General features: G+C 42.5%; 1 protein-coding gene across 1 annotated transcript in view; it reads left to right on the top strand.

Moving 5' to 3' along the window:
- The first annotated feature begins 227 nt into the window (after positions 1-227).
- Positions 228-21,977, top strand: part of clmna (calmin a) — a 35,960-nt gene continuing 14,210 nt past the window's right edge. Inside the window, exon 1 of the mRNA XM_041060280.1 lies at positions 228-626. Coding sequence (XP_040916214.1) covers positions 542-626 — 85 coding nt within the window. The 5' untranslated portion in view covers positions 228-541. The remainder of the gene's footprint in view (positions 627-21,977) is intronic.

Genomic DNA, 21,977 nt, shown 5'->3' on the forward strand with positions numbered 1-21,977 from the left:
TTTTCTGATGTTTACTGGTGTTGTCAGTAGTGTGTGTGTGTGTGAGAGAGAGAGAGAGAGAGAGAGAGAGAGAGAGAGAGAGAGAGAGAGAGAGAGAGAGAGAGGGGGGGGGGGGGGGGGGGGAAGAGAAGTGGGCGGGCACTGGAATCAGCTCCATCCCACCTCGGAAATACCAAGCAGGTACTGCAGCTCCTTCCTCCCCAGCTCTCCTTCTACTCTCTCCGGGGTTGTGTGTGTGCGTGTGTGTGAGTCACGGAGCTCCATCGCTGCTGCCGTTCCGCTCTGACGGGAGGAAGAAAAATAAACCCGCAGCAGTAAACACCAGCGATGTCCGTCCAGTAACTGAAGCTCCCCCGCCTCCTCCCCCAGTTCTCATCCTGAGTGTCCCGGCTTGCATGGCCCCCGGCTCGGCCGCCCGGACAATAGACCAGCCCGCCTGCCCGCTGCAGCAGCAGCTTCTCCTCGTCCTCTCGCAGCCAGGGGATCTCTCTCTCTGAGTGTCCCTGTCCAGGATCCCTGCAGCATTCTCCCGCGGCTCCAGATGGCCGGACACGAGTGGGAAGACTGGTTCGAGCGGGAGGAATTTATCGGACAGATCAGCGACATCCGAGTGCAGAACCTGCAAGGTGGGTGCATCCCGCGACTACTTGTAGTGCCATTACCACTGTTTAATAACACGGCTTGCCGTGGGAGCTCGCCGTGGCCTGGCCACGCATGCACAACTTCACTGCAAACTGTTGTGTTGTTTCTACGAGTGATTTTCCACACTCTCTCCTCTCTTTTTCCGGATTTCTCGGGAACTTTTTGCTAAAGAGTTTTGCAGCTCACAGAGTTCTCAAACATTTCAAAGCAAAGCTCCGCATTTTTTTTTTTTTTTTTTTTTTTTTTTTTTACCACAGAGCTCCACATCAGGGTCTGTGCTCGGGGAGTCATTCTTGAAGTGCACATTGTTTGTGAGGAGCAGTAAACAGTGTCTTTGGCCCCTGGAAGGAGCTCTGCGCTGCAGTGCTGCTTAAAAACAGGAGCCCAAAGTTAAACTGGAAGCACCGCTACAAGATGACAAACTTTGTGCACAACGCATTCTTTGTAGAGCTAAAAAAAAAAAAAAAAAGAAATGAATCAGTTAATTGATATAGAGGACTGACAGAAAATAATTGGAGAGTAAACATTTAGGTTTGATTTAAGACACTCTCTGGTCTCACCTTCTGCAGTTTTTGTTGTGGCAGCATGCTGAATATCTTCAGACTCAGCTGAAGCTTATACAGTTGCTGTCAGTCATGCAGCTCTTCGGTTAGATTCAGGGATAATCCAGGGAATCATAAAGCTCTTCAGTGATTGTATTGGATGGTGTATCACTATGAGTCAGGGTTAAGCTTTTAGAGGCATGATTCAGAATCAGTTTTTTTTTTTTTTTTTTAAACTCAGGATATGTTATCAGGTGCCTGTCTGATGGTCAGGTGGTGTCTGAAGGTCTGAGGTCTGCGTCCAACAAATTCTGTGACTTTATGAAATCAACAGTACAACTTTCATGCACACTTTATGCAGTGACAGGCGGGTTAGCTGAAGTTAGGAATTAAATCCTTCTCTTTCAAACTCTCTTTTTTTTCTCTAATATTGTAAATTTCCTATTTCTGTGGGTGGCGTAGTGGTGTAGTGGGTAGCAGTGTTAGCACTGTCGCCTCACAGCAAGAGGGTTCAGTGTTTGAATCCACTGGTTGCTGCTTTTCTGTCCCCCATGTGTTCCCCGCTGTGTGGGTTCTCTCCAGGTTCTCTGGCTTCCTTCCACAGTCCAAGGATTAATTGGTGACTCTAAATTGTCCATATTGTGAATGTGAGTAGTTGTTTGTCTCTATACGTCAGCCCTGTGAAAGACTGGTGGATGGACTATTTCTATCACTTTTCATGTGAACAGATGCAAGTGCAGCATAATGGATGTATTCCAAGAGAGACTGTCTGGACATGTGAGGGGTTATCCCTGTGTTTAAAGTATTATGTGGTATCCCATCTTTGTATAATGGCTGACTTTTCATCTTTCTTTTTGGAGCTAGAACGATAAATCAGGCACCGCTATATCATTTGTCCACCAGAGGGCACTGACATTTGATTTTTTTTTTTTCGTAACATGGCTACGAGTGAAAAAAGACAAATAAATCTCAGGGTTCCATATCAAGATTGTTGTTTATGTTATGTGTTTATGTTTAAAAAAACTACTATTGGTTGGTTTATCATTTTCAGATTATTTTAACTGCTGAGTATACCGGCCTTTAGTGCGTATAACCTCCATAGTTACTGGAGCTAGATGTATTTGCTAAAAGCTCATAATGGAATACTTTAGTAATTTTACATCCCTCTTCCATAAAGTTGAGGGCTCACAAGAGACAGTTAGCATATGAAGGTCAAAATCTAAGCAGCAGAGGCTGAGATGTTCTGACTGTTAGTCCCTCGTGTTGGTCAGACTCTCTACATAATGCATGCATCTTTTGTTCCCTTCAACATAAATACTGTGTTGGTGAATATTTAATATGGATGGCAGAACACAAACACTGGGTCAGACATCAGTATTGACTTTAAAATATCAATGGTTGTGAACCTCGTTTAAATGGATTCTTTCCAAAAGGGAACCCAGGGTTAGGGTTGGGGGGGGGGGGGGGGGGGGGGGGGGGTTAACTAGCTTGTAGGTGGTGATCGGTGTTGTGGCTGTGTTACATTCAGATACAGCTTCTGCTCCTGTGGGTGTTGAAATTGTTCTTTGTTGAGTTGGACGTGTCTGGAAAACCTCCAATGGAAGGTGCCCAGGAGGTGTCACATCAGATGCCCGAACCACCTGGACTGGCTCCTTTTGTCGCACATTTGCAGACTATGCTTGAACACAACCACATTAGCCAGCATTTAACTAATTAGCAACAAGTTGAAGCTATAACCCAGAATATCCCAATGCACCAATAACAGGGCCTTTAATTGGTTTGGTGTTATTGCATATTGACAACTCTCCGCTCCTGCTTTTTGAACTGGAGTGAACCTGTAAATCATGTGGGAATATCTAATATAGCGTAAGTGCTGCCAGTTTGCCAAACAGGACTTTACGAAGATTAGAGGAGCGGGACGAACAATAATTGCTCTTTAAAGTGGAAGTAATTGATTTAATGAGTGTGGTGAGAAAGAAAGCTTTGTTCAGCTCTAAGCCACTTCATCCCAAGGCCCAGAACAGGCAAGAATAGACATAACGTGATGTATTCAGTCCATCACTTCATATTATGTGCTGTTGCCAAAGAATACAAGAAGAATGGTGTAATAACATTCGAAGATTACCTACTAAATACAAGGCCTGCTTGACGGAGACCAAGATAATACTCACCCCTGTCCATGGAAACCAAACATAGTTATTTATGATGGTCCTGTCTTTGCGGACTGCAAAGGCAGGCATGTTTGTTTTTTTTGTGTCTTGAGCAACTCTATTTTATCTCTATCTTAGACTCCAGAATCTAAGATTGCACTCATTGTGAGTCACATTGTGAGTTGCCTTGGAAAAACAACAATCGAGACGAGACAAAAAAGATAAAAATGGATTGTCATACCCGACTGATGAAGAGCTTTATCTAAAGGTTTGATCCATTCAACAGCCAAAAACACTCTCTTGGTTGTTGAATTGTTCTTTCTACAATTCAGATCAAAGGTTGTTCTGAAAGTTTGTTCCCACGAATGTCTTGCACTTGCAGGTTGCTTTGCTTTCCCCTTCTGTCCCTGGTTTGTCCCAAACCAGCTCCATGTAGTTTTAAGTCTGGACCTGGTGCTGGTTTTCAACATCATGTGAAGTCAAGGTCTAGTTTCTTTACGTAGGATGAACCCCTGACCAACCAGTCTGCCTTCCTGTTTTACTTGTTTTGTCAAAAAAAAGGCAATGTGAGCTACAGTGTGTCAAGCACCTAAGAATGCGCTAATCATACAAGAGCAGCCCCGAAACCTGTGCTGCCTCTCGCTGTGGAGTATGTGCAACCTAATGAGTAGGTTGCAGGTTCTCTGTACACGCTAGCTGCGTGAGGGTTTTCAGCTCTGCACATTCCTCCTTGGCACTAACCTGAGCTTTTCCTGTGAACTTGCGCTTCATCCAGCCTCTTGAAAAGATTCAGAAGTTCAGTGCTTTTGTTCGTATTCTCTGCAACGCTCAGTAGATGAGCCCGAGCCATCTGATGATTGGATGCGATTCTCTGCATGAAAGCTGGAAGAGCAGCTAGTGCTTTAAAACAATGGCCTGGAGGGCTGTTACATAACACACGATGAGAAAAGGAAAGAGGGAGAGCGGTTCCCTCTGCATTACAGCGCTGGAGTCCCTGAACATTCCCACATCCCACATCCCACACAGCTCTCTCTCTCTCTCTCTCTCTGTCACACACACACACACACACACTCATACCCACACATATACACAACCACACGCGTCCGCCCACCTCTTCGGGATGCAGGTTTCTCTCTGAGTGCAGTTAACATAACTGGTGTGAGCTCAAGCACTGCCCTAGTACATTCTGCTTGTTCAAATAGCAGAAGATCAGTTTGAGAGATGTGGATGTTTACCAGGCAGAAGTATTCAGTTCAGAGAAGAAAGATGCTATCACGTTGCATTATGGGAAACGTAGGGTCCTGTTTTTTTTTTTCTTTTTAAACCTTGCTCCAAACGATTTAGTAAAAGTCAAAATTGATTTTGATCCTTTTTTTTTATCTGCCCCCCCTCCCCCCAAAAAAAAAAAAAACTTTATGGAAGTGGGAAGTGCTCTACCAACACTTGCGTGTCTCTTTAAATTGGACAAACCTGGAAACAAAGGAAGAAAAAATGGGGGGAAAAAAATGAAAATTTGGAAAGAAGTGAAACTGACCAAAATAGAACTTGAAAGATTACAGGACTAGATTGTGTTTTGGCCAGTTACTAAGCTACAGCTTCTCCCACTTGTTTGAGGAGTAAAGTAATGTTTGTCTCAAGGCTGACGAAGACAGCGCCAACACAAAGTTTCTATTCAAAGAACACTCTGCCCCCAACATGAGGCAAAGCTCCTTTAATCTTTGGAAAACAGTGTCAGGTGTTCATTTTTGATAACAGAATGGACTCATAGAGTACTGTCCTGCACTTGACCCTTTTGCTTCAGATGGCTCTAGTGAACATAGTGCACATTAATCCATAATTATATGCAGTTAAAATTTCTGTAAATTATACTAGAGAGTCCTTTGGCTTCATTTCACAAAGAAAGACAACAGCATTGCTCATTGTGATGTCTGTAAAATGGTCATTTCAAAGTAGTTTGGAAACACCTGCATTATTTATCCATTTAAAATTAGATCTTCAATGCAATGTGTGCGAAACGTGAAAGGGTGTGTGCATCGTGACCCAACCCACCCATCGAGATTCGTTATTGTCCATTCTAGAATTGCAAGTTCACGCTTTCGCAACAGAAACCATCAAACTCCTCTGCTGTTTCTGAACACAGCCCGATAAATTTTGTTCACTGAATCATTGTTGCAGTATTCAGGTCAGGTGACGCAACATGGCTGCGACTGTGTTCAGCCGGAGATGTGCTTGTCTGAAAGGGAATTTCATCATAACATTGGATCAGAGTCATCGTTAAAAGATGGACACGTGAGGTTATCTCTTTCAGGACGTAAAAAAGAAGAGTTACCTGAGATAAACCAAGTCTTTATTCCTCAAAGGATAAAGTTAAACAGGATGCCACCCTGTTGTCTTACATGTATGGCATGGGAAGAAGTAAAGTGGATCATCAGTAAAACACAAAACAAGGGATTACCCGCCCCACAATGTCATTGTCATATGCAAACCCGGTAGACGTCCAACCCAACCCTGGTGTGCAGTCACCATCTGTTAGTGTGTACGTGTCCAGTCCTGCGCAGTAGTTATATCTGTATCTATTCTGTGAGGCAGGAACATGTGTAAAGGATTCCCCCTTAAACCACCGAGCTGAACAGCAAACTACAGGGTGTCAAGAAGAGTTCAGACAAATCCAAACACTGAGGCTTCTCCCACGGGCGCTCTGTTGACTCTCCGCTGTCTGAGACTGTCTGCAAACAGCAGCGACAGCACAGTCTCCGCTGCTCACTACGGTCTTGAATGCGCGCCCAGTCCCCCTACATCCAGGAGCAGGGTGGATAGCACAGAGCCTCAGTCTTCACAAACTTGCTGCTGTGAGTTTTCTGGAGGTCAGAGAGGGTGGTGACAACAAAGGTCCCTTCTCTTTCGTTTTTATCCCCTCATTCTTTCTGATTTTCCTCTTCCACGCTGAGAGTTGTTTTGTGCAGCAAAGCTTTTATAATCTGTTTCAGACTAAAAGCTTATTTACTGCGAAACAAACAAACAAACCATCAGGCTGATCTTCACCGAGTGACAGCAGAATGAGGCAGCAAACTGCAAATAAGTCATCACTGCTAACCGCATATGAATGACTGAATAAAGCGGATTTCATGGCAATTTATGGATTTCCGCGTAAAACCGTCAAAGGATGAAGTCAACCGCAGAGCTCCAGACTAACCTTTTTCCACCGGTGCTTCCCTTTACCTCTTAAATCGACATCCAATGCAACACATTCATATTTTTTTCCATCTTAACTACATTACTGATGAATGCTTTGGGAATAAATGAACAGAAATGAAGTAGTGCTTTACTTCATTAGTGCATCTGTCTCCCGCATGATTTTCTACTTCATGCCATCGTTGTGCATTACAAGTATTTCATGTTTAAGGCTTGTGGTGGAGTCAGCAAATTTAGTTTTCCCCCTGTAAATGTTGGTCCACACGAGATCGCCTGCTGAGTCCTCATTGGAAATTTGGGACTGTAGAGGCACAGGAGGGTCTGAAGGATGTTTAAAAAATGAATCCATGGTTTGTTTCAAAGCAGTCCACCGGGGCCTCTGGCATCATTTTCCTGATGATATAATGGTCATATTGGGCACTGATGATGATCTGTTTGTTATGAATTATGATTAGGTAACATACCCGTTACATCATCACTTAGAAATAATGCTACCACCCTCACCTGTTAAAACTAAACCAGTTAAAGAAAAAGAGTGGTCATTTCTAAACAGGTTTCATGGCTACAGAGTTGTACAGAACAGGCTACCTTCACAGATGGTTTTATGCAAAGAAGTGCTGCAGCAGTGAGCACAGAGGGTTTTTTTTTTTTTCAGTTTCAGACTTTGCATGTAATATTCATTTGCTTAGACAAAGTAGCTGTAGCTCCTCTGTGGGGCTTGTTTTTGTGAGACAGACGTCGTGTCAGCCTCAGCTCCAGCTCACTAACCAGCAGAGGATTGTCATAAGTCAAATACAGTTTTTAATTCAATATTCATTTTTGATTGTCAGATTTCTCACCTTCTGTTCCATAGAACTTAAATTCGTACAGTCCTTTTGCTTTATGATCAAATATCTGCCAAACATGACATTCCCATGCTGTGCTCTGGTCACTTCAAATTCAGCAATCGGCAGCTCCGTTGTATACTTTAGAAAACATTCAGACTGTATTCTGATTTTACAACAGCCTCACTCCACTTGCTGTGAGTGATGCACTGGAAATGAAGCGTGAGATATAAACTGTTTCTCCGCGTAGGTGTGTTAAAGTGTGGGCTGATAGGCCACATGATGAACAAGTAGATGATGAATAAGCACCTGGTTTCTGCGGAGGAGGTGATGAGAGCTCGGTGGTGTCACCCGACTGGGGGGAGGGGGCGGGGGGGCTATGCTACAGAGACTCTGTTGAAAGGTATCATCCTCATCCAGAAACTCGCTCTTACAAAGGATCTTCACTTCAAGACACTAAGATATCGGTTCAGCCTCAGTCTCACAGTGACTGGATGGTTGAATGACTGATTTTAATGCGAACGCTGACACATTCATGAGATCACTGCGTTGCTCAAATGTACACAAAGGAGACAGAGGCCAGTATTCTGCTGGTAAACTGCCTCTATAATAATCCAAAGCAGGGAGCACATCTGTCAAATGACATAACTGTGACAAACGACCCTCATCTGCTTTCATCTGAGTTCCACGGCGGCTGTGTTTCATTTATGTCATAGTGGGTAATTGACTGCAGAGGACAGCAATGTAGGACACTGTATATTATGGAACATACGCGGACTGCACACCTAAGTTATCTTTCAGCGTCAGGGAGAGCTGAGCAGAGCTGGAGAAGACCCAAATCAAATACTGTGCAACACCTGAACTGACAGGAACGCTCACAATGCTAATCCTGCTGTTAACAGCAGCTAGCTACAGAACACACACACACACACACACACACACACACACACACAAACATATATATATATATATATATATATATATATATATATATATATATATATATATATATTATATATATATATATATACAGTGCTGTGCAAAAGTTTTTGCCCCCTTACTGATTTTTCACCTTTTTGCACCTTTGTCCCACTTAACCTTCTCAAATCATCAAACAAATTTAAACATTACACAATGATAACCCAGGTATTTAAAAAATGCAGTTGTCCTGTTGTGATTTTATTTGTTGAGAGAAAAATCCTCTCCAAACCTACATGATCCTCTGTGAAAAAGTATTTGCCCCCTTGTTAAAAGGTGAGGTAATTGTGATTAATCCTACTACTGGGGAAAGCTGAGTTCAATTTCATGGCCACACCCAGGCCTGATTGCTGCCAGACATTCCCAATCAGGAGACCACTAGTATAAAACCTGTCTGACAAGGTGAGGTAGGCCATACTGAACACACATCATCATGCCACGTTCCAGTGAGCTTCAAGAGCAAACAAGAAAGAAAATTATAGAGATGTCTCAGTCTGGAAAAGGATACAAAGCCATTGGTAAGTCTTTGGGACTCCAGCGGAGCACTGTCAGAGCCATCATCCATAAATGGAGAAGACATGGCACAGTGGTGACCCTTCCCAGGAGTGGCCGACCTACCAAAATTACTCCAAGAGCATGGCGCAGACTAGCTGCAGAAGTCAACAAGGATCCAAGAACCACATCTAAACAACTGCAAGACTCACTAGCTACAGTTAATGTCAATGTTCATGACTCCACCATCAGAAAGACACTAGGCAAAAATGGCATCCATGGAAGAGTTCCAAGGCGAAAGCCACTGTTGACCAAAAAGAACATCAAGGCCCGACTCACTTTTGCCAAGAATCATCTTGATCATCCCCAAAGCTTTTGGGAAAATGTCCTCTGGACTGACGAAACAAAAGTTGAACTTTTTGGGAGACATGCATCCCGTTACATCTGGCGCAAAAAGAACACTGAATTTGATAAAAAGAACATTGTGCCAACAGTGAAACATGGTGGAGGAACGGTGATGATCTGGGCTTGCTTTGCTGCTTCAGGACCTGGTCGACTTGCTATTATTGATGGAACCATGAATTCTGCTCACTACCAAGAAATCCTGGCAAAGAATGTTCGGCCGTCAGTTCGAGACCTCAAGCTAAAGCGCACCTGGGTTCTGCAGCAAGACAACGATCCAAAGCACACCAGCAAGTCCACTTCTGAATGGCTGAAAAAGAACAAAATGAGGGTTTTGGAGTGGCCTAGTCAAAGTCCCGACCTGAACCCTATTGAAATGCTATGGCATGACCTTAAAAAGGCTGTTCATGCCCGAAAACCATCCAATTTGGTTGATCTTAAACAATTTTGCACAGAAGAGTGGGCCAAAATCCCATCACAGCGATGTGAAAGACTCATCACCTCTTATCGCAAACGCTTGACTGCAGTTATAGCAAAAGGCGGTTCAACCAGCTATTAGGTTTAGGGGGGCAATTACTTATTCACATGGCCCTATGTAGGTTCAGATATTGTTTTTTCCCTTAATAAATGACATTGGCACTGAAAACTGCATTTTGTGTTTACTTGTGTTTTATCTTTGTATAATATTCAGGTTTGCCTGATCTGAATTGGATGAGTCTGACAAATGTTCAAGAAATGTCAGAAAATGGTCAGGGGGCAAAAACTTTTGCACAGCACTGTATGTTGCAACAGGTTGGAGCAGATTCCTGATGCCAGTGCCAAACTTCCTGTTTTATCCAAGATAAAATAAAATTAAAATAAGTTTTTCAAAGCACTGTGTGCAAAGAGTCAAGTCTTATGAATGGATTGGGTTTTTTTTGTCTGTTGTTGCCCCAATTGTTTTAGTGGAGTCAGACATAAATTCCTCAGTGCGGCTTTAACTCACTCCTGCTGTTCTTTACCAAGCAATTACCTGTAAACCCATTGCAGGGTAAGTGCTCAGAAAGAAAAGTACTCCCTTTATAAAAACCCCCCTCTAAAAATACCTCTGGCTCTTTTTAAAAGGTCACTGGTTATATTGTGAGGTAAACCTCCACCGGTGGGTGACGTAAGCCTGGGTTAGCTCACTCTTTGTCTTCGGTGTGTGATTGGTCTGGAAAAGCTGTTTTTTTATGAGCTGCACTGCTGGACCAGAGAAATAACCCAGCATTTAACACACCCTGAAGGAGCTGCTTTCAAAGGGTTAACGTCAGTGATGACAGAGAGCCGCGTGCTTCGCCGCACACAGTGTCTCTAAGAGACAAGCTCTCAGGTGGACCTGTGGCCCCCCGGGGGGGGGGGGGGGGGGGTGTTCACTGAGCAGGTATACGTGCTCAGTGAACACACACACACACCCACCAGGGATTGCTTTTCAATTTTCCAGTGATTCAACTTGAGCTGCTGGAGCTCTATCTCCTGATGTTTCACTCTGTTTTCCCTTTGCAGTCAAAACTGGTTTTAGGCCCTTATTTCCTATGTGAGCAGAAAAAGCTCAGTTTACCTTTAAGCACTTGGAGCAAAAAAAAACATTTATACATTTATTTATTTATTTTTTGCTCTTTGGTCACTATCTAAAGTATCTTCAGGGTGCTGTGTGAGCTTATCAGTTAAATCGTATCCAGGAGTCTTCTTCTAGAAGCTGCTGGTTTGTCTAATCTGCTGGAATGCGGAAGATGTTTGACATGATACCAGCCAGTGGATCTCATTTCAGTCAGTTAAACTGTTCAGACAGGAGCTTTCTCAAGGGCAGTCTCTCTGATGTGATCTGGGGGATCAGAAACCCATTATAACTCTGTGTTGTCTGTTAAGTATGCCGTGTCTTCAGTCAGGCAGGAGGAGCTCAAGAGAGAGAAATCTGTCAAGGTTACGTCAACCTTCTGAGGATACAGTCACACCTCAGGTACAGCTATTGATTGTAGCACCTGTAGATCGCTTGATTACCTTATAGCCTCATGTGGATTAACCACTGACAGATCTTGGAGTCAGAAACCCAAATATTGGCAAAACTGGTGGTGTCCTGGAACAGAGGAGAGACCCAATGACTAATATGTTCTCAGACACTAATTGGAATTAGTACATTTTCAGTCAGTCTGAGTTCTCCTTACTGTTAGTGTAATAGAACCTGTAATGGTTTATACCATTTTTATTGGACACACTGGACACAAACAGCATCTAGAGCTTGAACGTCTGAGTGGGTGTTTCCAATGGCGTCCGGTGAGTCACAGCTGAGAGCTGGTGTTGCTAGGAGACGTGCTGTCAGCTTACGTGGTGCACTGACTAGAGAACATCCTACTGTTCATCATACGAACAAGGCGTTTTTGTCCCCTTCATCAGCCATTATAGATTAAAGGCGCCTGTACCTTGACGACACTCAACATTTTGGATGGCCCATCATGCGGTTCAGATTGTGTTCCACTCAGAAAGTGAACATTAGTTATCCTAGCTTGCTAATGTTAGCAGCGATTGCTAGACATTTCTTTTCCTTTCGTGTTATTTCGACTTGCTGCTGAGTCACTGGCAGCTGCTGTACACTCAGTACTTGGTTTGTCCTGAGAGTGTTTGGAGTCATGGTGTACCAATCCAACCTCAGTACTGATGCTGTCAGTTGCTACCCAAAATGTTGCCATCTCAGCAAACACTAATGTTATCACTGCAGAAACATAAATACAATGAAATACTGTTACTTTATTGCAGTATTTCATGTGTTTAGGAATATTAGCATCAGCCCATAAATCACCACATTTTTGGGGTAGGCATGACCGTCCTTCCACCCTGATCTTCTGGGTTCTACATGGACATCCTTGCTCTATACAATCTGACTTCCTCCTTTGCTCCCATCATAATTAGTCCAGTTGTTATGGGTTGCCCTTCAAGAAAACGTAACTATGGGTGGTAAGTGTCACCCAGTCGCTCAGCTCTGTACATGCTTTGTGTAAAACAAAACTGAAGCATTATGTATTCTGATGAAGTGTCAGGACACCCACACTAATGGACTGCAATGAAGCGCTACAGTATTGTCTCATCAACCCTACTCTGAGATTGCTCTGCTGTAACAGAAGCTTCTACCTAATGTTGAACTCTTAGCTTATTTGTATAAAACTCATTTGCCCTTGTGGTGGTGGGTTCGAATCCACTGGCCAGGACTTTTCTGTGTGGAGTTTGCCTGTTCCCCCGGGCCTTCCCCCGCACCCTCCTCCAAAGACATGCAGATTAGGGGTTCACTGGTGACTCTAAATGGTCCATAGGTGTGAATGTGAGTGTGAATGGTTGTTTGTTTCTATATGTCAAACCTGTGATAGACTGGTGACCTGTTGAGAGTGTACCCTACCTCTTGCCCAAAGTCGGATTGGCTCAGACGCCCCCATCCCTGTGACCGTTAAGAGGATAGGCGGTATAGATAATGGATGAATCATTCATCCTTTAGTCAAAGTCTTGTTTGTGGATCTTCTGAACAATGAAGAGGCAACATTGTTGCTCAAAGAAGCACTTAGTCTTTACATTTCTAATTTACGTATTTGTTGTCCTGCTCGAGGACACTTGAACAGATTTTGTTGTGCTGCCTCTCATCCCTTTGAACACTTTTAAAATGGTGATGGAGAAAACAAGACCCATTCTGCATTTCAGTGGTGACAGTGGGCTAAAGGAGGCAGCGTGTACTCCAGGGGCAATGACACAAGGACAAGCACTTGCCTCCGGCCATTGACCGGTGATTACACAAACATGCTGAACAGATCACAGGGAGAGATCATGTTTCTGTTGTGCAACTATAAAGATGATGATTCAGGGGAAGAAAGATTGTGATTACTCTGCAGTATCCTGTCTTAGCTGAAGAATCATCTTTCTTTCTCTGAGGCTGATATGGACTGGTCCAGCTCCATCCCCCCTCCAGAGCATTCTTACAGCACGCTTCTCAAGTGTCCAGACTGAAAGAGTCCAAAGTTGTGCAAGAAACACAAGGGGCTCTGTTGATCCTGCAGCGTTGTCTAAGGTGTCATAAGACGATGAAGTAAGATCCGGAAAGTCCAGTCTGACTAATGGGTTATTTAAGATAAGTCCCAACTCACCCAGAATTCAGAACTTTGTTCATGTCATGGATATTCCTGAGAAAAAAATCACACAAAAACGTCTAGTAAATTCATGGAACCTTGCAAAAATTCTATTGCTCTACTCTATACTATCATCTCATGATACCCTTAAACAACACGCTCACAACAATGCAGACGTGTGTTGCTTTATGTTTCTGGGACAAGGTTCCATGGAATTACTAGAAGTTTTAACTTGAACTGGGAGGTCCTAGGTGAGTTTGTATAGAATGGCGCTAACAGATCCATGACTTTGAGAAGTCCCCAGAATTATAACAGGATTTTACAGCTCTGCAACTTATCACAGTGCCAAACATTTGATTCTCTTTTGTGACAGTTAAAAATGAGATCTAAATGAGATCTAGATCTAAAAAATGACATTTTTACCACATTGTAATCCAGGAGAGTGGATTAGCAGAAACCCTGTCTCCTTAAAAAAAAACAACAGCCCAGATGATCAGCTGGGACACTTTGGAAGTGATACCTGTTTGTGATTTAAGCACAAAAATAACACTCAAAGCAGCTTGTGTGGATATGAAAGGCAAAGCTTTCTAAAACCTCCTCATGCTGGTGTTTCAAACTGTCCTTTTTTTGTTTCATTTTCCCCCCTTGTTCTGTGACTTATTAACCCTTTCAACTGATAAACTTGATGCGTGACCTCAGCTGCGCGGGCGGTGATTGGTCCACATCTTGTCTTTCAGTTTTCAATCCACGCAGTGGTTTGTAGGCTTTACCACTAAAATGCTTTCTTTACAAACTTTATTAGTTTATAGACATCTTTAACAGGTGAACATGGTGTTTGTCATGTGACAACATCCCTTCAATGGTCACACACACAAAAAAAAGTGTGTGGCCATGTGTTCGTTCCTGTAGCTGTGAATGAACATCAGTGAGAAAGACATGAGGAAACACACTCAGTCACTGCAAATGATTGATCTATCCGAACCATCCGGACCCACTGGAGCCTTTTATTGTTTGTCAAGACCTTTTTGTCTCATCACAGCTCTGTTATTCTTATAAAGTGATAAAGTGGAGGCCTTATGGAGCCTGGTTATGCTATGGTCAGACTATCTGCTCTTGAAACGTACAGAGTTTCTTTATTCCAGAGTGCGGTCTTTCATTTTTAGAGCATTATGTCTTCATTTCAGATTTTTGTAATGCTTACCATAAAAAAACCCCTGCCTTCTTGCCTCAGTCCTCTGCGTGAGTGCTGCCAGCTTGCTCCTGCTCGCTGCTCCGAACTGTTTGTCTGCACTCTGCAGATGTTGTGTTTCTCAGTTTGAGACCTTCTCCTTAAACTCGAGCTGCTTCCATTCGCTCCCTTCTTTTGTAACAGTACTACAGTAATGAGGCTTACCTAATCCTTTCTTATAATTTGAATGATTATGTGTAATAATAATTTAATAATTATAATAATCATGTTGTCATCATGTTGATAATCATAAACTGGAAATAGGCCCGTATTTACTCTTACATAACTGTGGCTCAGGAGATGGAGCAGGTTGTCCACTAATCAGAGGGTCGGTGGTTTGATCCTGGGCTCCTCTGGTCTACATGTCGAAGTGTCCTTGGGCCGTTGGTATGTGTGAACATGTGGGTGTAATAAAAAAGCCGTGTGTAGTGTAAAAGAGCTTTGAGTGATCAATAAGACTAAGAAAAGTGCTATATAAGAGTCCATCTCATTTACATAATTTTACATAACCTAAATAACCTACTGTGTGTCATAACCTCTACATGGTCAAGTCTTGTTGGGGTTAAATGCTTTTGACCTGTGATGTAGTTCTTTAAATAAAGTGTTGCACGATGATCAGCGCCGGCGACCAGCAATCATTTCTACTGCCACGATGGATGGATTTAATCAATCCATCCATCCATCCTCTATACCCCTTAGAGACACACAATCATTTACACGCACAGTCACACCTATGGACAATTTAGTCACCAGTTAACCTAACCGGCACGTCTTCGGACTGTGGGAGGAAGCTGGAGGGGAACCTATGCAGGCACAGGGAGAACATGCAAACTCCAAATCCAGCAGATTCAAACCAGGAACCTTCTTGCTGTGAGGTGACAGTGCTAACCACTGCACCATCGTGCTGTCCTTATAATAAATTTATACCATTAGAAATTTTCCTTTCCCATCAATAGAGGAACACTTCATTGCAAAACGTCGTGTTCAGTGCTATGTGTATGAAATTAAAAGAGAGGGTAATGGACACGTTCTTATTGGCGAGAATTTTTCATGTTCAGTTAATGGTAGTCATACTGGAGCTTTGGCTGAATAATTTAGCATCAACGTATAAACCAGTCAAGACAGCAGTGGATCATGTGATACATGATCAACCAGGCCTATTTGAAATACAAAAATATTGAGTATTAATAAAAAATAAGTGTATGATATTATAAGCATCAATAATATATAACCTATGATCTAATAAATATAGATTATTGAATCGAATGTTTGTAATAATTAATACCCACTTTTTTATTATTTTAGATTTATTGTGATGTTTTTTTAGGTTTGATGAAATGCATTTTTTTTTTTTTTTTTTTTTTTTTTTTTTTTGTTTTACACAAACATGAAATACACTGATCTGAAGCAGTGACACCAAACAGGTAAGATGATGATTTTAGTCCCAAGAGGTAGAAGGAGGAAGAGCCTCTCTGTGAACTCTGCAGTTATGTAATAGCTCTGGATGATGCAGCACTGCAGTCTAAAGGGATGTCCCCGTGGGATGAATATTTCAATGAAAGAGCCATCCTGTTTATTTTTTCATGTTCTTAGCTCTTACCTGGGCCTGGGTTCAGGCACACACACACACACTCAGTCATTTTCCCTGCTCTGATTACCATGTGCAGTGGCAGGTAGAACCTTAAATTTAAAACTATCACAATCACTAATAAAAAAAAGTTGTTTTTTTTCAGGCGACATCTTTCTCTCGGTGTCTTTTATCTCTCACGCCGACTCAGTTCAAAGTGAATTTGGAGGATTTGCGTAGGCGGTTCCAGAGCGCCTGCAGGCAGAGGGTGGGAGGGAAGTCATCTACAAGGCTTGAACTGACAGCCAGGACGACAGAACTCAGATCAGTCTAAACACTGCAGTATAAGAAGGGTGTCCTGTACTTACCCATGTCATTTTATTCAAACACTGGACTAAAAGCAGAAAAAAAAAATACATTTAATAAAACAGCTCATTTTAAGAAGTTTAATTGGTTAATTTGGTTACTAGATGATGGTCTGAGCAGTCTGCTCACGTATTAAATACGTTTGAGTTGATGCTAGCACCACAGTGCTACTGAAGATGCCTTAAGCACAACAGCTACTTACATACATACAAGCAACAGCTTTTCATTTTAGTTCAGTTTCAGTAACAGCTAAAATAAAAAAATAGTGTTCTCCGTTTTATTTTAGATTCTTTGTGAGTACAGCCAATGGTGTGTTTTTATAATTCATCAGGGACCAACAGAGCGACTGTTGACTCCTTTCTAGAGAATTTAGCAGCTAATCCTCTCAGCGTGATTCACATCAGATCAGCGTTTGAGTCTGATCGGCTTCACAGTTCTGAATCAGCAGCTGGAGGTGAAGCGCAGGAGGCTACAGCTGTTCCACTGGCTGTCAGATGCATTTAATGAACCTTTTTAAATGTTGCTGCTGCTCGCCTGGGTTTTTTTTTTAGGCTGGAGCCACAGGTCGTGAACATTAAGCAACTGTAGTGTTTTCTGTCTTCTCAGCCAAGAAAAGCTGATCAGACATCCTCCGAGTTTGGAGGCATGGACTGACTGCGGCTGGGTTACAGAGACTGTGCTGAACAATGACATATAAGTCATCATTACTTGCTTCAAAACAAAAACTCTTTTGCGTCTGTGTGTTTTATGGTTTATGCCACTAAAATGTTCTTTCTTAATGTTTCATAAAAATCACTGTCCTAAAGTCTTTGAACAGTAGGTGGTAACTGATAGACCACTGTACTGGTGTAACATTTACTTGGTGTGTAGTGGTTACCATAGCTGCTGTTGTGTTTGCCCTGCGTTTGTCTGTCTTTGTTGCGTACTATGCTGAGAGGAAGCTCAGGTAGCCAGGCCACACACATACAGTTGTATAATTAAGATAGTTTTAAAGAGCTATAGTGAATAAAACGCATGCTGTATAATCACCACTGTTTCTGTCAGAGTAGTTGACACTGTTGTAGACAGACATGAGTTTTCTTTGATATCCACTAATCCTCCTTCTGATGGAATACAAGGCAATAAAGTCGCATGCTTTGGTTGGGAAACACAAAGCAAAGAGACACTGACGCCGCCAAACCCTACAAAAAAATCCCTCAATGCTTGTCAAGTTTTTTTTTTTTAATAGATCATTTACAGGCTCCATAAAGCTAATTGCCACTTAATTATATTTGCTTGCTCCCTCTGTTGCCTCCCCTCCACGTCTGACTGATGACAGGGCTGCAGTTAAAGAGCTGTCATTCTAAACATATCGTTCATGTCCCAGTCAAAAGGCTGCTGAACTCAGTGTGGTATCAGCTGTGCCTCCACTGTTTGCATGGCAAGCAAATGAAACCGACCACAGAGCCTGAAGTCAGAGAAGTCCTACCTTAGACAAACGCACCTCAAGTCACCAGTGGAAAACAAGAAAAGAATAACATCCCATGTTCAGTAACGAAGCAGGAATCACTTTTTACTCAGTTATGATTTTGCTGATTAGTCCCAAAACACTGACATTTGATTTGGAACAACAGGAATGTTGCAACGTGTTGCATGTTGGGAGCCACTTCAGGCTTCAAGATGAATTTCCTCTTTACCACAAGAGCAAACATGGTGCTGCTGGTCTGGATGCACCTGTATCTCAGGAGGCTGCATGAGTGTGGAAACTGAGAAACCATAATGCTCACTGTGTTCACACACCGTATTCCAAAGTAAAGCGAGACGGCCTCCATCATACTGTCATTGCCATTCATCGGTGACGACATGTACAGACAAGTTTATTATTTTCGATTCCACTTCTTCATCAACCTTCCTATATATGGATTGAGTCAGGTTTTTTTTTTTCTTTTTTTGCAGTGTAAACGAGACAGCGTTGTCCCTTCCTAAATCAGACGAAAGGGCCCTGTTCACATTGGATTTTGAATTTAATTAAAAACGGTTGTCAGCTGCCATGAGAGGGTGAGAAGCACCATAAATAAAATTCCTCTCATACTCCGGGCAGCCCTGCACACTGACACAATATCATTAATGGAGCAGAACTCCTGATTCCTGAAAGAATTGTGGGATTTAATGAGACATTGGTTTCATTAGTTTCTCTGAGGATGATTCCCAAAGGTCAAAAGGAACAAAATTTGCAATTTACCACTACTTTGACGCTTTTGGGATCTAAAAATCTGATGAATGTTTGAATTTTACTCCGGCAAGCATAAGACTTCACACAGCTTTATACCAAACTAGCCAGGCAGACATACAGAGGTATCATTAGGACTCTTCCCATCGTGTTGCTATGTGCCTCAGAATAAATGATCAAACAGTCATGCTAACGCCTCCTTTTCCAGGCTTTCTGTTTCACTATTTCTCCAACTTAAACCATGATGATCTCAGATTCACTGCCGCTCAGACTGTACAAGCTTTTCATTTGTGTTTTTTTCCACAGCTGTCATATTCCACATCACATTAACAACGTCCAGTTTGTAAGCAATTGCGTAATTAGTCGCCACAGAGAAATACGCAGCGGTCAGACTCGTAAAATAAAACCGGCCATAACTTTAAAAGACGCCCATTATGTGCAGTAAAAGTAATTGTCGTCAGCTGATGTCATTTTTCCAGGTTATATTATCCACTGCAGAGCTCTGGTTTCTGTTACGGAAGGACTGCTGAGGGCACGCTGTCTTTGGCAAGTGGCGGGTGTTTGACACTTTTCTGAAAGATTAAGTCACAGTATCCGGACTTGCTCACATACTTCAGAGTGTAGACTTATAAATGTACTGCATTGTAAGCTCCGGTGATTTATTTTTTTGAGCAAAGTCCTTTTTATATAGTCACTTATCGGCTGCCTGTTCTGGTCTGTCAGGGAGTATTCTGTTGGTGCTCGTCATCCTTCGATTTCTTTCGCTCTCTGCTGTTGGTCTGTTGCTTTACATAGAAAAAACAAGATTCTTCCCAGCCCCAAAACACATCAGACTGGAAACTGAGGTGTCTCGTCAGTACTAGCATTAAGAAAATGGCCCATTTCGACTGGACCCACAGAGGATGGCTTCCAATGTTTTGGATGACCCCTCTCTTTTGAGGAGCACTCCCTTGACCAGTACTATGGTAAATGACACGGTTGCTTACTTATTGACCGACATAAACACACCAATATACACCAATGTACCTAAGCTTATATCAGTGGATATATTGTTTTATTGGTGTAGCTTTAATCTAAATCTACTACAGGTCCTAATTCAGAATACGATATGCATTTAAGTTCACTGGGGCATTGTCCTGAAACTGACCAGAGTCTAGAGTCACCACTCATTTTTTTTTTTCAAAACTGTTCTCTCAGCTCCCACATCTCTGAGTTTGTGCCGAATGATACGGAAAAGTCTGAAAACCAAACGGTAGAACGAATACCTGTTAGGTCAGCAAAATGAATTATTACCAGTTTGACCAGGGGTGGAGGACTTCTTTAAACCTCTCAGATGGTTCCATTTAAATGACTGTTTGGGGCCTAAAGGCATAAAATTATCTAATATTTCACTGAAAGAGCAACAAGTACTTTTACTTTTGATACGTTGACGTACAGTTTGTTGATGATACTGACAGCTGACAGAGACTAAAACGAAGAAGCCTGCCATCTGTTGTTCTTTGCTGTAAAAAAGAGCAGGCAGAGATGAAAGTTTTGATAATATGTTTGGTAGCTGTCAGAGTTCACTGAACCGAGTATTTTACCAAACAGGAACTGGATCTGGAATGGAAGGGCGGCTATCAGAACCAAACCTTTTTGGGATGTGATGGAGAGGGACATTTTTATTGTTGTTTCTGTGATAGTGAAATATTGTAATTCCGTTTTACTTGCCATTAAGAGGAGTGATGGATTATTGCTCTCTGTTGATTGATGGTTTCAGCCATGCCTTTGGCTGTTTTGTGCTCTGGTCTGTTGAAGCTTGCATTGATGGATAACTAATGTCAAAAATGTGTCAGGATTGTTCCTTTAGTTTGTTGCAGTGTTTGTTTCATCAGTGTTCTTGAGCATGCCTTTCCTCTCCCCTCAGGCTCTCGCATCTTGCCCATCGTCTCCTCTTCTCATCTCATCTTCTTTCCGTTTTGTCTCCCACCCTGCCCCTTCCTTCCCCACCACCCCCACCTCCCCACGTCCGCCCTGACAAAGATTCACGCGTTAAAGCCTCAGCTACGCCTCCTGAATACCAACTCCAGCGCTCTGTGAGAACAGGAGGGGTGAAGTCTCTGTGTTTTGAGGTGTTTTCCTGTGAGGAAAGCCTAGTCAGGATGTACTGCTGTGCAGTTGATGGGGCACCTTGACAAACACCCCCCACCCCTGCTTTTTTTTTTTGCTGTAATGCAGAGCTATCTTTCCCCATCAGGCCCTGGTGTAACTGTCATGATTCCATCAGAGGAGGAAACAATCAACATCATTACAGCAGCCGAAGCTCCCATTACCCTCAGTGTGTTCAAATCAGTTAGCCCCATTGCCTCCAGTGAACCATACTGGACATAAAGAATGAAAAACAGCTGACTTTGCTACCATGGTAACCCCTCCAGAGCTCCTCCCACTCCTCTCTGTAGTTGCCATTCCCCCCATATGTCTGCTTTGTGTACTGCGGTGCAGCAGAGTCAGACTGGAGTGAGCAGAGTACAGCTCCTTCAGGGCTCCAAAGAAGAAAGACAGCAGTACATATGCTGCAGTCCCCTTCCCAATCCATAATAACATGCCATCGTATGTTGTAATCATAACACCTGAAGAAAAAGACATGATAGAAAGTTTGTACTAATCTGTTAGTATGTTAGGAGTCTGCTAAACTCTCTTTTCAACTCATTTAAACTGTCACATTAACTCACAGATACATAATATGCCGTCACGCTTTGGTTAAAAGCACAGAACTTTACTTGAAATGTTATAATGGAGAATTTATCAAAGTTTCCAAGGTGACAAATGCAATTTGAAGAAGTGTATGAACACACACATATTATATTATATTTATACGCTAAGAAAATTAAATTAGTGATGTGTTATGCGCCGTTAGAATAGACAATGTAAATCAGTATCAAAATATTAATAATAAATTAAGAATATGTTTCCAGAAAATGCAGTATGTGTTTTAGTTTTTAATTATAGTCATGGAGTCATTAATACGTAAATTAAATAGACCTACAGAGGTGTTTCTAGTTATTGTGCCTGATCAGAGATCTTCTCAGGCGTGTATGTGGGCGTGTACACACTGTGCTTGATGGACACTGACACATTTCGGCGTTGACCTGCCTCTTTCCCTTCACACTGACTTCAACCTGATCAGACTCTGACACATGAAATCGGTCCCAGTTCTTTCTGAATCTGGGACCGACCTCTCGTTCAAGAGGTCAGAAGACATGGTGTGTGTCCATGTGTGTG

This window comes from Toxotes jaculatrix, chromosome 17 (assembly GCF_017976425.1).
Source record: "Toxotes jaculatrix isolate fToxJac2 chromosome 17, fToxJac2.pri, whole genome shotgun sequence".
Classification (NCBI taxonomy): domain Eukaryota; kingdom Metazoa; phylum Chordata; class Actinopteri; family Toxotidae; genus Toxotes; species Toxotes jaculatrix.